Source organism: Hemiscyllium ocellatum, chromosome 31, assembly GCF_020745735.1.
Source record: "Hemiscyllium ocellatum isolate sHemOce1 chromosome 31, sHemOce1.pat.X.cur, whole genome shotgun sequence".
In the NCBI taxonomy this organism is placed as follows: domain Eukaryota; kingdom Metazoa; phylum Chordata; class Chondrichthyes; order Orectolobiformes; family Hemiscylliidae; genus Hemiscyllium; species Hemiscyllium ocellatum.
In genome coordinates, this window is record NC_083431.1 from 4,535,558 (window position 1) to 4,552,997 (window position 17,440).

The 17,440-nt window shown below is 42.9% G+C and overlaps 1 protein-coding gene across 1 annotated transcript in view; it reads right to left on the reverse strand.

Annotated features, from left to right (window-relative positions):
- Positions 1–4,425: 4,425 nt before the first annotated feature.
- LOC132830596 (flotillin-2) overlaps positions 4,426–17,440 on the reverse strand; it is a 95,703-nt gene continuing 82,688 nt past the window's right edge. The window contains exons 7-11 of the mRNA XM_060848444.1: positions 15,973–16,092; positions 12,448–12,662; positions 10,864–11,047; positions 9,665–9,814; positions 4,426–8,772 (exon numbers count right to left, since the gene is read on the reverse strand). Coding sequence (XP_060704427.1) covers positions 8,734–8,772; positions 9,665–9,814; positions 10,864–11,047; positions 12,448–12,662; positions 15,973–16,092 — 708 coding nt within the window. The 3' untranslated portion in view covers positions 4,426–8,733. The remainder of the gene's footprint in view (positions 8,773–9,664; positions 9,815–10,863; positions 11,048–12,447; positions 12,663–15,972; positions 16,093–17,440) is intronic.

Genomic DNA, 17,440 nt, shown 5'->3' on the forward strand with positions numbered 1-17,440 from the left:
CAAAACTAAAAAACTGATGATTCAAAAAACACTTGAGGAGGCTGCTATGTAAAATCTCAAGCTAAAGTAAATACTTCATTATAACCGCTGTCAATATTTTTTCCAAAGTGAGGATGGAAACTCGGAGTTGTTGGTTAGATTTCTGAATGAAGATCTCCAGTTGACGGGGCAAAACTTCTCACATTCCTTCTCTCCTTCAGAAACATCAAGCAGCAGATCAGCTGTACGGCTCATTGGAAATTACTCCCAATTGGCGCGCAAGGATATAAAAACACTAATATTTCTACAATCCCAGGATATCCCAAATGAAATAATTTTGAAATATTAAGCAATCTAGGAGCCCCTGTTAATATTCAGGGGTATGGGTTCAAATCTCATCACTGTGACTAGAAGAACTTAATTCAGCCAATTCAATCTGGAATAGGAAGCTAGTCTCAGTGGGAGAGTGACAATTACCATCGATTGACAAAAAAACTGGCTCCTTTAGGGGAGGTAAACTACTGTCATTAACCAGTCTACATGTGACTCCAAACACACAGTGATGTGACCTTGCAAAACACCGACCCTCAATGAAAGTATGAAGAAACACACTCGGCTTTTCCTCAGCTGAGCTTTTCAGTTTTCAAATCACAGCTGAGGGAGGTCTCAGAAGGAAGGAGGGGGTTAGGGGGGTTAACCAGTAGCAGTAAGGAACAAGTTACTCTGCTGAATTCAATTCAAACTGAAACATCTGAATGAGAAGGGCAAAAAACAGTTTTGAATGAACAGGTTCAAGTGCTGTCTTAGACTTTGCAATTGCAAGTTTACATGCAGCTCATAGTAATATTGCAATTATAAAACAATACACTGAGCCATCAGCCACACTCGGCTATATTTAGATAGGGTAAAAAGTGAGGTCTGCAGATGCTGGAGATCAGAGCTGAAAATGTGTTGCTGGTTAAAGCACAGCAGGTTAGGCAGCATCCAAGGGACAGGAAATTCGATGTTTCGGGCCAGAGCCCTTCATCAGGGAAAGAAGGGGCCAGAGCCCTTCCTGATGAAGGGCTTTGGCCTGAAACGTCGAATTTCCTGTTCCTTGGATGCTGCCTAACCTGCTGTGCTTTAACCAGCAACACAGTTTCAGCTCTATATTTAGATAGGGGCTACATATTGCCTGTGATTCACTCAGATCTCAGCTGGATCACTGATTCTCTTCTGGAGCATTGAATCCAATGACATTACCCAAGAAAATGGCAAATACAAGGGGGATTTGGCTGAGTAAACGTGGCCAAACAGGCTAGAAACAGCAGCAGCGAATGATCCCAGTGTCGTGACAGACCGGAGGGAAGACAATGCCTTGCAGGAAATAACACTGGATGTTGGACTGAAGATTAGAGGTAAAGAATAAGGTCACTCCGTGCCGTAAATTAACAGGTATTTCTCCAAGTTGGATGTGAAGTCATGTCAAACTTCTCTCCTCTGATTTATAGAAAATAATCATCAAATCTCTAGTGTGGAAGCAGGCCATTCGGCCCATTGTGTCCACACTGACCCCGCAAAGACCATCCCACCCAAACCAATCCTTCTGCCATCCCATCCATGTAATCCTGCATTTCCCATGGCCAATCCACCTAACCTGTATATCTTTGGACTGTGGGAGGAAACCTATGCAGACAGGGAGGAGTTTATCTGTGTGGAGTTTGCATAGTCACCCAAGGCTGGAACGGAGCCCAGCCGTCCTTATAACATCAGGAACCTAGAGAAAGACTACTTTGACTTACTTTCCCAAGAGACAAAACATCAATAAGGACGACTGGAAGGGTTAATGTTGGAAAAAGGTCAAAATAAGCATTTCTATTCTACATGAAATCACAAGCATGTTCTATTTACTTGATAAGAAAGCACACAGGTATCTTGGTGGGGTGTTGGTAAATTCAAGCTAGCAGAAACACAGGCTCTGGCAAAGTCTTCAACCTGTTCAGACAATTCAATACTTTGGTCCAATTACTGTTTTATTCCCAAACCCCTCTGTTACAATGCCACTAACTATTAAACCAAAGCCAATGAGCCAAGTAACAACATCTCAGAAATTCTGGTACCTTGGCCCTAGGAGGAAGCTGCAGTAAGTCTGGAACAATTCCAACATAGTGCGCTTGTTAGAAACAGCAGCTAAACTTTCTCTGTTTTAATCCGTGGGATAGGTGGCTTTAAAATGATGCACTTAAAACTGCTACAACCAAAAAGTGGCACTAATTTACTTGAGTTTCTTAAACTACTCCTGAACTTTTCACCTTTGAATAAAACAAAGTTTTCAGGGAAGAAATTATTGTGAATTTGTAATAGTTCATCCTGATTATTGCAACAACCTGCATATTAAAAAGACACAGTCAGAAACTAAGGGAAGGGCAGACCCGACACATTTACTGTTTTACTAAAGTTTACTTGACCAACACATGAGCCAATGTTTTATCACAACGTATTTTTCTTCATTCTGACAAATGGAGGAGGTGATACTGCCAAGCCCAGAATTTGTAGACGATCCCTAATTCAGTCACAAGGGTCTATAGATATAGCACCGAAAATGGCCTCCAACGCAGCACATGTGTGTGTCACTCAAAAACAACCACCTAACCACCGCCTAATTGCCAATGAACAGAGTGGCTTATTCCCCAATTTCCAAGGGCAGTTAAGAGTCAACCATATTACTGTATTTCTGGAGTCATACGTAGGGTAAGGGTGGCAGATTTCCTTCTCTAAAAAAGGACACTGCATTGTTTTAGAACAATCAGTAGACTGCAATTCCATATTTTTATTCATTGAGATGAAACTCCAGCCATTACCAAGGTATGATCGATGGCCCCAAAACATTAGTCTGCATACCTGGATTACTAGGACAGTGACTTTGCTGGTGAATCCTAACAGCAAGATGACGCTGCAGGTGGTAAAGTTACTAATTGCATGTACCAGAGCTCAGATTAAAGAGACAACCTCAATGAAAGAAACTCTGAAGGGGTGTCTCAGGGCAGACACTGGGAAGTCACAAAGTCTAGGAGTAGGAAACACAGTAAAATGCACAGGGCAACGAGACAGAGCAGAAGAGTGGAGTTAATTGGAAAGCGGTGTGAGAGATGCTGAAACAGGTGTAACAGGCTAGATTCCTACCATCAGTACATGGCTGTTTGACCCCATGACAGAGCAATTGGGTGAAGTCTCTCTCTCTCCTTAAGTGCATGACCTGCTCACTGGCGCTCAGTTGGGAATGCATCACAGTGTGTGCCCTTTCTGCCAATCAGCTCATGCCAAAGGGAAAGAACAAAAAGCATATTTCATGGGGATTTTTCAGAACCTCAATGTCCTGAAGCAGTTCTCAGCTGAGGAAGCATGCTCCTTTTTTAAAGTATCCTCACTTGCTGTCAGGAATGTAGCCACCAATTTGCACACAGCACGTGCCCATAAAATGCAGCATGACGCGATAAAATAAACTTTTTTATCCTGAGTTGATTGAGAGATAAACATTGGCCAGGATCCCATTGCATATCTTTGAAAGAGTCAAGCGGGATCTTTACATATCCTCAAGAAAGCAAACAGGTACTTGGTTGAAAATCTCATTCAAAACATGGCACCTCAGACTCAGCACCCCCTCCACCCGCCCCCGTTCTCCCCGACACTGCAGCACCCCCTCCATCCGGCCCCCGTCTCCCCCGACACCGCAGCACCCCCTCCATCCACCCCCCGTCTCCCCTGACACTGCAGCACCCCCTCCATCCGGCCCCCTGTCTCCTCTGACACTGCAGCACTCCCTCAATGTTGCTCCCCAGTCTCAAAAGTGTTGCACGGAGTATCAGCCCTGATTTGTGGGTACTCAAGTCTCCAAAGTCAGACTTAAATCCTTGGCATTTTAACTGAAGTGGGCCTGCAGAGTACTCCGTGAACCACTGCTGACCATTGTTCAATCATCCTTCCCATTGTTTCCCCCTTCGATGCACAGCCTCTTTCATTACTGCAGCCTGAATGGCCAAGTTGGGGCATTCTCTCTGTGCAGGGATGCATGGACATTAGAAAAATGAAAAATTGATAATAAACAGCCAGGCTGGCCTGAAAGGAACAGGTGACACAATCTTAGCTTCTCATTTGCCTAAATTAAGTTCTCCACTTAAAAAATTCATACAATCCAAAAATCACTCCAATCCACATTCTCTTTACTAAAATGAGACTTTAAATACAATTAAAGGGGAGGAATTGGTTTTCAAAGTGAAGGAGACATTCTCTTCACACCCAAATCAGAAGGTTTCTGTCAAACCCAGTTCAGATACTGTACTTGTGCTGTTGCAACTTGTAACATAACTCCCCTTGGAGGCAGGGCTGAAGTTGATTAATTCAATACCCTGATATACACCTTCATTAATCTTAATAACTTTAATTATTCAAATTACCCAATTAAATTGGTCAGGTTTTCAGACACTTTATTGATATTATTCATACAATTAAAATCACCCAAACCTTTATTATTCATTCATGCAGAGTCTGAATAATGTTAAATACAAAATAAAAATGTACATTAGTTCCTAACATACAGGCCCCTGAGTGCTGGGTTCCTGCCTTGTTATCAGAGTGTTAGTTATATCCTATACTTTGAGAATTGGGTATTAAAAATTCCACATCCAGCATTTGAAGCATGATCTCACCAGTAAGCTAAGCAGTTGCTGAAATAATCTTTTACAACCAGCAATTAAACACATCCCACCACAATCTTACTGATAAACTCTGTCTAGCAACCAACGTTATGCAGTTATGTTCCTATATAAATTGATAAGGGAATTTCAATTTGAACAAGTTGTACATACTGAAACCTGTCGTGGTCTTATTCCTTTTATTTTGTACAGTCTCCCCCCGCCTCGAATTGTGTCAATATTGAATTTAGCACTGCAGCAACATCCACAAGTTAACTGGAGAGTTGGCAGGAAAGGGGGATTCGGCTGGGCTAGGAACAATGGAGCAAACAGCTCAAATGAAAATCTTTTGCTTCCAAAAGGGACATGGAGTAAAGCTCTGGAGCAACTATTTAAAGAAAGAAAGGAGGATCACAGCCTTAGTTTTACAGACATTTATTCACTTAAATAAGCTGCATTTGGCAGATGCAATAAAGCAAGCAATCTGTTCAGTTTTTTTAAACCTGAGCTCTTAGTTTCAGGGTTCGGATTTTGTAATATTTACATGAGAGACTCAGGGCTGCGGCTACATTCAAACATGTTTAACCCTGCTCTGGCCTCTGAACGATGGCACGGGATTAGAGGTGGACTGAGTCAAGTTGTGCTTCAGTGCCCATGAAATTCCAACACACACTCACTCACTCTGGGACTGCTGTGCAATCAGCTGTGCTCTCAAAACAACAGGATATTAGGGTGAGCGTGCTGATCTCACTAATGGGATCTCGGGAGACCTGTTGGGTGAAACTCTACCGCCCTGGTCCCCTACCTTTGCATTCCTCCAGTGTCTACTCAACCAAGACCAGAAAGAAAAACAGAAAGCTCACACACAATCAGCCAGCCAGCCTGGAATCTCTGCTGCCTGGTAAATAAACACAACCTAAACGTAGTGACTCACATTTATATGGCACCTCATTGCTCAAACGTCTCTAACTGCTTCAAGTACCGATCACCACAGGGCCTTGCTTTAACAGCATCCCAGACAGTGCTGCATTCCTTCAGTACTGCACTTCTGCAAATTATTGGCTGAAACGTTGTGTGGCTTGAGTTACCAAACTTTGAAGTTGGAGGTGTGCACACTACCAAATGAGGCAAACTGACATAGTATTTGTGTTTGTTCAGTCAAGAATTGACGAAAACAGGTAAACAGGACAAAAGAAAAATGTTAGTGTTTATAATATTCACTGCACGGTAACTAGGATGGATATAAATCCACCTTAAAATGTGATTACATGAACAATCACTGGTATTGATTACATAATATTAGCACTAACTCTATAGAACTGAGAAGAGGACATATTAAATAGACTAAATTCACCTCTTTTTCTACTTGTGTTTTTTTCTATAAAAGATTTATTTTTAACCCATAAATTTTGATTGACTCAAACAACTGCACCCACTGTACTGAAGCAAACTCATTTCTAGCAAGTAAAGAAATGAGATAAAATTTAAAAATATTTATTTTAAAAAAGATACTTCCAGCTGTCCACACAATAAAAAAAACATGCGACCAATACTTTGGGCCTGTTCAAGGCAGTGGCCACTCTCCAGTTAACAGTCTCCCGTTGGCTCAGTGTTACTCTTGGATTTCCTCACATACTGGGAGTTTTACCTGAACAGAAATGCAACCTCAAGTCTCTGAACCTTTTGTTGTGAATTTCAAACAGCCTGACAGATGTATTACCCCACAAATTACATGTCTGCACCGACTGAAAGGAAAATTCCATCCTACCTAGAACCAAACTCAGTTTTAGTTTTAAAGACAAGAAAACCACATTAAAGATACTAACCCTTACTGTGCAAGAGAAAAGGGGAGAAAGTTAGACACAATGAGCAGCCTCAGAATGAAGGAAGATAACAATACCCAATGGGACTGGACCTTAAAGTTTAGTACTTGGGCAGAAAATGAACTGCATACATTAATTCAGTTTGGCGACAATTATTTTTCCTCCACCCCCATTTGAATGTGATGTGAATTAAGGCTTCTGTTTCCAGAATACGTTTTGCAAAACGGGCATATCTGAGAGCACCCGTCCTGGTGGAGTGTGCCACTTGTACCACAGGAGTTTGGGTTTAATGTCTGGGGGTTTACAAAAGGCTGCTGCAGCCTGCACTGTAGAATTTGCATAGTCTGTAACTAGACAGCACAGGTTGTACATAACCCCACTATGCAACTCCATGGACCATAACTAGGGAGGGAGGGGATTATTTTGTGAGTGGAATCACACTGTGCCTCACACAGTAACCAAAAGATAACTAGTTTGTCTCATGTTCTGCTTTTTTAACAAGTCACTGATTCATTTAAGATAAACTCACTAATTTAAGTTGCGGCAGCTACAAACAAACCTCATATAAACTCACTGATAATATTCCATGACTTCTACCTTTTTCATTTGAACTTAAGACTTTTCTTAGAGACCAGCCAGTACCGTGCTGTTTGCAATCTGTACTCTGTTCTGTGGTTTTAACCCCTTGATTGACAACCAGTTTAGAATATAAAGCTCAATTCTTCATGACAGATGAAGAACTTTGATCTGATGAGGCTCAGTAATGCTACCGTCAATGCATGCAAGTCTTCCTGGGACAGACATCATGGCAGTAGTTTGGACAAGTCGCTGTAATGCGTCATTGATTGAAGTGTGGAGCCATTACTCACACTGGAGAATGTGCTCTCTAACCTCCAAAAGGTACATTTCAGTGGCAGTTCCACTTCAAGTCAGAAAGCGATCACTTGTACTTGTGCACTCACATTTCCCCAGCAGGGGAGAGAGTTAAAGGAATATTCTGAATGCTGGTGAGTAGAGGACAGTTTTTAATTCAATGTTAAATCAACTGGAGATCATATTGTGGCACATGTGTGATGTAGTCATAGGTACACCACACAAGACACTCAACAGCCAAGACAAAATAGTTATCATTCCCATAAACGTTATTCTTGTACACTGTGCACCTTATACCAGACTCCACTGTGAATTGCAGTTTTAAATGAGATTTTGACCTACAATGTCACGCAGTTCAGCAAGTGACGATCATACCTCAATATACACTCCAGGAAAACATCCACAATTATCCTCTACACACCAACCCATGACAACCACCACTATTCAATTCCATCCATTCTTTGGACACAATAAAATTAGTTTGAAAACAGAAATCAGATTAGCAACATCACAATGGCATTATCTTTACATGATTGTGTCAAGATCCCTTCAGCAGAAGGGATACTGTTTTGCTGGATTTACTTATGGCTTCAGAATTTGTCACACTCTGCTTTCTGTGTCCATGTTACAGATTCACACATTGGAGTCTAGAGATGCCCAGGACACTCACTGGTACTTAAATTAAAAAAAACAAACAAAAAGAACACTTCAGAGCCAGAAAGGTATAAATATTTGAGTTTTACTCAAAATGTAAGTATTTGGGAACAAAGTGAGACACTGAGTTGGTTCAACTTGTTCCACTCCCAAATCTTTTAAAAGGGCTGGTAAAGGGCCGAAGGGGTGAATGGCTTCCTTCTGCACTCCAAGAATTCTTTAAAATCATATCCCTCACCAACAACATTGCTGACATCATTATGGCCTAAAAAAATATAACCTGACAGTAACAGCATATTGGGCTGGGATTGGTAATGGCACTGCTATAACAACGAGGGAACAAGGTTCGGCTAGTGGAGAGCAAGGACAACTCTTCAAATGCTGACTTTCCCCACAGGTGAAGAACCCCCTCCAGACAACCTGTAACATGGACATCAGAATCAGTTTTGTTCTTAAATGATCAGCAACGAACAGAAAACAACTAGGTGAAAGAGCAGACTATAAAGGGAGAAAGAAAAAAAAATACTATGTATGGACTGAATATCTGATCTGGATTAAATTAAGGCACCAGAGGTTTTAAAGAGAAATCAAAACAGAAAGAAAATTAAAAAAGAAAAATCGCACAAGTTTTCAGTAGAAAAGGAGTTCCTTATTCAAGTGTTCTGAGGTGGAGGTCTGTGGAATAGTATTTTCTATGGAGAAATATCCTGAATTTGTTGTGGCTTTTTTCATGATCAGGCCTGGGCGTTGGTTAATTTTTGGATTAAAGGTACCTGGAAAAGAAAGACAATGTAATTTTAAGAGAACCATATTGAAAGAGTAATCGGGATTTATTTCTGGGTAATAATTACATGGATGATACTGCATCTTATACAACTCTCAATTGGCAATGGACTTTCACAGGAGGAGAACTCCCCACTAATTATCCTAAGGGGTCTTTGACAGCCACCTGAAAACGCAATAGGGCCCTTGGTTCAATGGATCAAGCATCCCCCTTTCAATCGCACTGGAATTGTCAGTTCAGATCAGACAATCTGTGCAGTGCTTGGTAACCTACATTGATTTTCAGTTAAACCATACCTCAATTTAAAAACTCTAACCCTTATTTTCAAAGCTCCCCCCATCTCACCTCTGTAACCTCCTCCAGTCCTGAAACATCCAGATGTGTGAATTCCTCCGATCCTGATATCATGAACCTCTCCACCACTGACATCCTTCAGCTGCCTGTGCCCCAAGCTCTGCGATTCCCTCTTATACATCTCTCCCACCTGTGGTCTTCATCTCTCTTTATTGAAGATGCTTCCTCGCTATCCAAGCCTTTGCCATTGGATCCAAGATATTCTTAAGTGGCACGGTGCTACATTTTGATTGAGAACACTACGAAACACCTGTGACACAGCTACATTATTGGACGCTATATAAATACAAATTGCTGTTACTGAGAGGGGCATGAATGCAACCTTTTTGGTCTGAGAGATGAAACTGCTGTGTTGAGCTGAGCTTCCAAGTTGTGTTGTGCTTCACTAAATCATTAAGAAATATTAAACTGCTATTTGACTGACAAACGTACAATTTGTCACCAATCTCTTCAACCAAATACTTACTAGTCAACGTTTGCACAGAACCTGGAATGAGAGAGATGCTGGAAGGAAACAGGACACTGACCTTTGTTAGATCGACTCCCGTAAGAGCATGGACAGATGCAGGGACCTCTGCCAATAAGCGGGTGACCTCTGAGGTAACACGGTTATTGTCTCCTCCGAGAATCACAATTTCATCAGTCTTTGCAAGAGGAGCGGTGACCTCGGCAGCAATCTGGGCAGAGAGATAGTTCACCAGAATTAAAACAGAAATGATGGGACTGAAATGCAAATACTGCCCTGCCTCTCCAATTGTTAGATTAATCTCAACAGCTTTGGGCAATTTCCTAGTCTCCCTTCTCCAGTACCTGCATCGTTCTGGTTAGCCTCGTACACCACCTCAATGCAGAGCGCTCCACAGTTCCTGCTGCAGCTGGGAACTGGACAGGGGTGGAGTGGGTCAGTGGTTGAAATGAACTGGGCGAATGGAATTCCCAATACCCCAACGTGCGGCGTCATCAGGAGTGCATGCTCAACTGGTTTATCCTTAAACCTCCAGAACTCTATCCCACGCTGACAAACAGCAAATGTTAGGATCAATAAAAGGCCTTTGAGGAATGGCAGACTCAGACAGAGGATGTAACTGCATGCAAGACACACACATTTTATTCGATGCCTACGTCTTTGTCACCTCCAGTTTCCTTTTAAGAGTTTTCTTTCTCAAATGAATAACTGTTTCACTCTTAAGTTGCCTATTCTCATGCAGTAACACGGCAGCTCAGTGGTTAGCACTGCTGCCTCATAGCTCCAGGGACCCAGGGATTCCACCACCCTCAAGTGACTGAGTTTGCACATTCTCCCCGTGTCTGTGTGTGTTTCCTCCTGGTGTTCCTGTTTCCTCCCACAGTCTAAAGATATGCAGGTTAAGGTGGATTGGCCATGGCAAATTGCCCAGCGTTCAGGGATGTGCAGACGAGGTGGGGTAGCCATGGGAAATGCAGGGTGATGGGGATAGGGTGGGGTATGTGGGTCTGGGTGGGATGGTCTTTGGAGGGCTGCTGCAGACTTGATGGCCTGTTGGGATTCTATGAAGTTAAGTAGCCATACCTTCAAATGATCCCATGAGATAAAATTACTTCTAGTTTTTCTCACTCATTGCACAAAGCGAGCACTCTGACTCAGCTATTGCTAGCTCACCAACTACACGGTGCAATAAAAGCTGATAAGGGATTTAGCCAAACACCCTTCATCATCACCTTTGCATCAGTAGAACAACCAGTTTACCTTTGGAAGAGCATCCAATACCAGGGCCATCTTGGCTGCGTTTCCATATTGCTGGTAAGCTGCTGCCTTCAGTCTCATTCTCTCAGCATCAGCTTTGCCAATGGCTGAAATCGATGAAGCTTCGGCCTCTCCAATCTTGCGGATTTTCTCAGCCTGAGCCTGGGCGATCAGCACTTGTTTCACTCTGCGGTACAACAGAAAGAGGATCGTGGGAGGTGAGTGACCAAACAGGGACACAAAAGAAAAGACTTGCATTAATACGGCACCACCTCAACACAGTCTGAAGCATCTTACAAACGAGGGAAGCCATACAATCATACAGGAGCAAAAAAAAAAGATCCTTTGGCCCATTGAGTCTGCACTGACACTTGAGAAACACCTGACTTCCAATCTAATCCCAGGAATCAATGCAGCACTTTCTCAAATGAGAGCTGTAATACAGAAAATAAATGCAACCAATTTACCCAGAGCAAGCCCCCACAGTGATAAGATCATTGGTTTTAGTGATGTTGAATAGTGGGGGGAGGAAAATGAATATTTTCCAGAACAGACCCACACAGCCTTTGAAACAATGATCACAGAATCCTGTACTTTGAAGTGAAAATGTGTCTCTGTGACGGTGACCATGAGAAAACCCATCAAGTTCTCCCCTTTTAGGGAGAGCAGTCTGCTGTCCTTACCTGATCTGACCTACACATGACTCCAGAGCACAGCAATCTGATTGACTCTGAAGTGATCGAGTGGTCACCCAGTTCAGGGGGTGATTTAGGGATGCACAACAAATGCTGGATTTCCCAGAGATGGCTTTGTTCCATTTAAATAAAAAGGTCAACCAGGGCCTCGGTCTGATGTCCCATCGGACATCTCTGATGGGGAGCCTGTGGAATTCTCTGCCACAGTAAGTAGCTGAGGCCAAAACATTGAATGTTTTCACAGGGAAGCTAAATACAGTTCTCGGGGCTAAAGGGATCAAAGGATACAGAACAGGGACTGAGTTGGATGATCAGTTGTGATCATATTGAATGGTGGAGCAGGCTCAAAGGGCCGAATGCTGATTTGCTATATTTCTAAACAAGGAGAAACAGTTAGCACTTGTAAAAGGATCAAGCGTAAAGTGGAAAATGCAGGAGAATGGCACCAAGTTAAAAGTGTTCACTAGGAAGGCTAACAGATACAATGAGCCAGAATGGCTTCCTTCTGAACTGAGACAGTGCTGATTGTGAAACTCAACTCTGTGATTTTAGCTGGACAATGTGATTTCAATAACATCCAATCATCACAGCAGAAGCCGAGAATGATGGCAGTGGCATGTGGGGTGTGGCAACTGCGCGTGTGTGTATATGTGTGTGTGCATGTGTCTGCGTCTGCGTGCGTGTGTGTCTGCGTGCGTGTGTGTCTGCATGTGTGCGCGCGCGTGTGTGTCTGCGTGCGTGTGCGCGTGTGTGTGTGCGTGCGTGTGTGTGTCTGCGTGCGTGTGCGTGTGTGTGTCTGCGTGCGTGTGCGTGTGTGTGTCTGCGTGCGTGCGTGTGTCTGCCTGCGTGCGTGCATGGGGAGGGTCTCAGTGTGAGAGGGAGGTACACCTACTTTTGGCCTTCAGCGACCTGCTGCATTCTGAAGGCTTCTGCCTCTGCTGGTCTCTTCACCGTCCCAATCAGCTCCTTGTCCATACGGGAGATTTCTTTTTCCTCGATGTCTATCTGTTTTTTGCGTTGCACCACCTCGATCTCTATTTCCTCCTGACGGATCTTTTGCTGCTCCTTGGCTCCCTGCAGCTCATAAGCCAGCTGGGCCTCAGCTTTCTACACACAGCCACGAAAACGGGAGACAAAGCATTAAAATAACTCAGGCCAGACAGTGATGCCAAAGCTTTAATCCTCTCACTGTCTGCAGGCCGGTACAAATCAACTCAAACGCCACAATTAGATCCAGAACTTCTACTGGCTCAGGTAGCAGATGAAGAACCTACCTCAAAACCTTCAAAAGGTGGAATATGGTTTTAATGTTTCTTAATAAAATTAAGGAGCCTGACTGAAAATGATCCTCCATTGAGAGGTTTTCCAGCAAAATCTTACCCAAGGAGGGGCAAGGGGAAAGAGCAGGTGAGGGCCAGAAAAGGAAGAGTGGAAGGACACAAGTTGAGAGGAAAAGGAGAGATTGCTTTCATTGCTTCTGCCAGCACTTCTAGAGGGCATTAAAGTTAGCTTCAGTTCCCAGACTGACAACAGAATAATGCTCCTATGTTTGATCATTGACCGATGAGTTGCCCTGTGATGTGTCACACTTGAAGCACGGTTATTTGTGACAGGTTTGTACAGGACACCATGTGGAACTGCAGAAAGTAACAGCCACTTTGACAGGAATACAAAACAGAAGGGAATGAAGAGGGGTGTGGTGGGAGAGCAGTCTATCAGCAACTGGTAGATACAACAACTAGGGTGACCTTTCCCTAAGGAAACATCAATCATCACCCCTTGATAGGAAGGATATTGATAAACTTGAACAGGTTCAGGAAAGACTTACAAGGATGTTGCCAGGGTTGGAGGGTTTGAGCCACAGGAAGAGGCAGAATACACTGGGGCTGTTTTCCCTGGAGTGCCGGAGGCTGAGGGGTGACTTTATAGAGGTTTATAAAATCATGAGGGGCATGGATAGAGCGAATAGCCAAGGTCTTTTTCCCCAGGGTAGGAGATACCAAAACTAGAGGGCATAGGTTTAGGGTGAGGGTGGAAAGATTTAAAAGGGACCCAAGGGGCAACTTGTTCACGTGAAGGGTGGTGCACGTACGGAATGAGCTGTCAGAGGAATTGGTGGAGGTTGGTACAACTAGACACTTTAAAGGAATCTGGATGGGTATATGAATAGGAAGGGGTTAGAGGGATATGGGCCACGTGCTGGCAAATGGGACGAGGTCAGATTGGGATGTCTGGTTGGCGCAGATGAGTTGGACCAGACGTCTGTTCCCATGCTGTACAACTCTATGACTCTATAATCCTCTTACCTAAATGTTTAAATAGACTTTGCTGTATCCTAATATTCTATTATACTTTGAACAAACACTTCAAACACAATCTTTATTCCCTTTAATTTCTTGAAGATTTGAAGATTCCTTTTCGGCTTCAGAATCCATTATTCTCCTCACTCATTTCTTTAAAACTTTTTTTTTTCTTTTTCCCCTTCCGGCAGCAGTCTCTGAGAAAGGGCCAGGATGAAGCGGGACAGGTCAGCATGGGATTTAAACTCAGAATACCAACTTGCCTCATCTTTCCCCAGTAGCACATGGATGTAGCATTTGGGTCTCAAGGGATCAAAGGGCATGGGGAGAAGGTTATTGAGTTAGATGAGAAACCACGAGCATAACGAATGGCAGAGTAAGTTCAAAAGGGCCAAATGGCCTAATCCAATTTTCTACGTTTCGAAACTTTGTGCTTTAGTTATTCAAGAGAATATATTCAAATTTGATGATTGACCGCTGAATAAAGAAATACCTCACAATGCCCTTTGAGAGCCTTGAACTTGTAACCATCATTGTCCTTGCAGGAGATGATTGTGTGCTCTGATCAACGAGTACGCCGCATCTAGTAAAATGCCCTTCCATGTTCCCAGGAGGGCTCAAAGTTGATCCTTACAGCTCTGCTTTAAGACTATTCTTGAATTGGCCTCAATGTTCTGTGTCCAGCCCCTTGAGTCACTTCAAGGCCTTCCTAATTCTCATCCACATGGCAAAGCACATCATCCAACAGAAAGTTACAGAGAAATCCAAGGAACCTTTCGTGAGGCCACACTTGGAATGCTATGCACAACACTCACTGGTCATACAGTCACCAAGTCATACAGGATGGAAACAGACTCTTTGGTCCTAGTCGTCAATGTGACCAGGTTTCCCAAACTAAACCACTCCCATTTGTCTGTATTTGCCCATATCCCTTAAATCTTTCCTATCCATATAGCTGTCCCAATATCTTATAAATGTTGCAACATCCACTCTGGCAGTTGATCTCCATTAAGTTGAGTTTCCATGTTATACGTCCAGACATTCCCCAAGAGGAGTCCAGCTCTTAAGTGAAGCACAATAAAGGCTAAAACTTAAGAATTAGTATGCCACTACAATTCACCTCAATTTCTTGATTAAGTGAAATCCTTCAAAAAGTAGGATCTTTGCACCTTTTCAACTTTTGTAAGTTTGATCTGCTCACCTCGTGTTATCAGTCCCTTTTTTTAAGCTACAATTGAGTCCAGGCTGCACAGAAATACTCCAACTGTGGGGTGGACAAGATCAAATGTACACTTAACTCATTTCAGAATTCTATTCCTCTAGAAAGGAAACTTCAGCGTTACGTCTGTAGATTTTAGAATCTGCATTCCCAGGTCTTTTAGATCCACTAACACATTTACTTGTTTTTTTGCCTGAGAAGTAATTACTGCACTCACTCCTCATTAAAATATGAAACACCCCATTCTTTCCATTTGCCATTTAGACATGCATTAACCAAGCCTGTCGGTATCTTTCTGTATTTTACTGTAATGTAGTCATTCATGATGATTATGTGCTGTGCTTTGCTGTCACTGCAAATTCAACACCATATTTCCAAAAATTTAATACTCATTGTTGCACACACTCCCTCAGATAAACTAATATAAAAGCAAAATGCGACAGAGCAGGAAACTGACCTGAAGTTTCACTTTTTCCCCTGAAGCTGCTGCCTGAGTATTTCCAGCTGCCTGTGGAACGCCACTTCCTACCACCTTTAAACTGTGGTTCTGTAGTCATCTCTCAAACAGTTCTATCTGGGTCCCGACCTTTGCCAGGAGTCTACAAGATGTTACCTTCTAAAAAGGCCCTCAAAGTTCATATATCACATCTACTGCACTGCCCTGACTTCACCTACTTTGTTCAAAAAGACTAGATAAAAATTGGTTAACCAGGGCCATAACTATGTTACTGAATGGGGGAGCAGGCGTGAGGGACTGACCATCACTTCCGGCTTCTTGCTCACACACACGTTAAGAAGAATTAATAATTTCCAGTTTCCAAGGGGCTCCCTGGGTTCGTGTTGAGTTATTGAACTTGTCGATGAGTGAGAGTAGTCGGTCCTGACAGAAGGCACTTACTTTGATATTTATCTCCTGATTAAAGGCTGCCTTCTGCATTTCAAATGCTCGCTTGGAGTCAGCCATCATGGTGTCAGCACTGTACTTAACATCCATCGCTTCCTTCTTGCACTCTGCCTCCTGTGGGATTTTTATTGGGTGGGGAGAAGAGAGAGAGCATGGAGAAAAAGAAACAAAACACTAATGAGGATTTGTTGGCCCACAATGAATCAAACCTTAAAAACTGAATGAATTCACAAGACAAATGCATGATTTAGGAATTCACCTTGGAGCTCCGCTAAAGATTTGCTGCATATACTCGTGTAAAGGTCAAAATCCTTAGACTTTTATTTTCAATTTTTAATGGGGTCAACCATTACATGGATACTATTTTAGAGGGGCTGAAATTGATGCTACTACAGCCCAAAATACCATATCAGTAGCAGAAGCCTGCCTTCTGCTGATTTCTGATTACAAACTGGTGAAACCGTAATAGCTTATCTTCAAGTTCAGCAGGCAGCTTTGGTGCAATCTTCATTCTCTGCACCATCCAGGCCCTGCCTTAGAATCAAATATTCCATCTTTGATTCGCACCAAATTAGTGTGAATTATACATCAAGACACATATCAGCACAGAAAACAATTCATTTCCTCATCATTACATTTATATACAGGATAATACCTTGACTCAAATGTTCATCTGTTATGAACTAGGGTCGACATTTACATAAGACGTATGGAAAAATGTAATTTTTTGGACAAAAATAAGGACTCAACTTATACTAGAGTGTACAGAGGAAACCTGGATTACCCAAGCGAGGTGGGCAGGCACAATTTCATTCTGATAATTGGTTATTTGGTTAATTGATTTCCTCTGGGGCATGAAGTTTTCTGTGAAGTCTGCTCAGGTGACTAGGCAAAAGCACATTGGGCATGCGCACACACACAACTGTCTGACATGCTCTCACTTTGCTCTGGGTTTAGAGTACATCCCTGTCTAGTGTGTGGGGAAAGTGTGGAGAGAGGAGAGAGCGGAGAGAGAGCGAAAGGCCAGGGTTCAGTCAGTTCGAGACGGTGCCTGGACTGTCCAGGACTGTTCTCAGCAGCATTTCAGTGTGCTGAGTTCGTTTTTAATCCTTCCAGCTGTAAACTGAAGACACAATCAGGGTTGAAACAGCTCTTTGATGTAATGTTTCTATCAGGGCCTTGAGATCCCCTTCGGATAATCTGATAATCAGATAATTGATATTTGGATAATTGAGGTTCCTCTGTACACGGTTTTTGTTGGACACTGAACAATAAGAGATCTCAACTCCAGTGCTGTGTCAACTAGGAGTTGGCTACTCTAAGCAAGCAAATGGAACAGGAGGTGAATCAGCATTCCCACAGCCAGAGATTATCTGGGAATCTCATGAGGAGGAGGAGGACAGAGCTCAGGTGTAACAGCCCCTCCTGATTGCATCTCTCTCAACATTTGCCCTTGAAAACC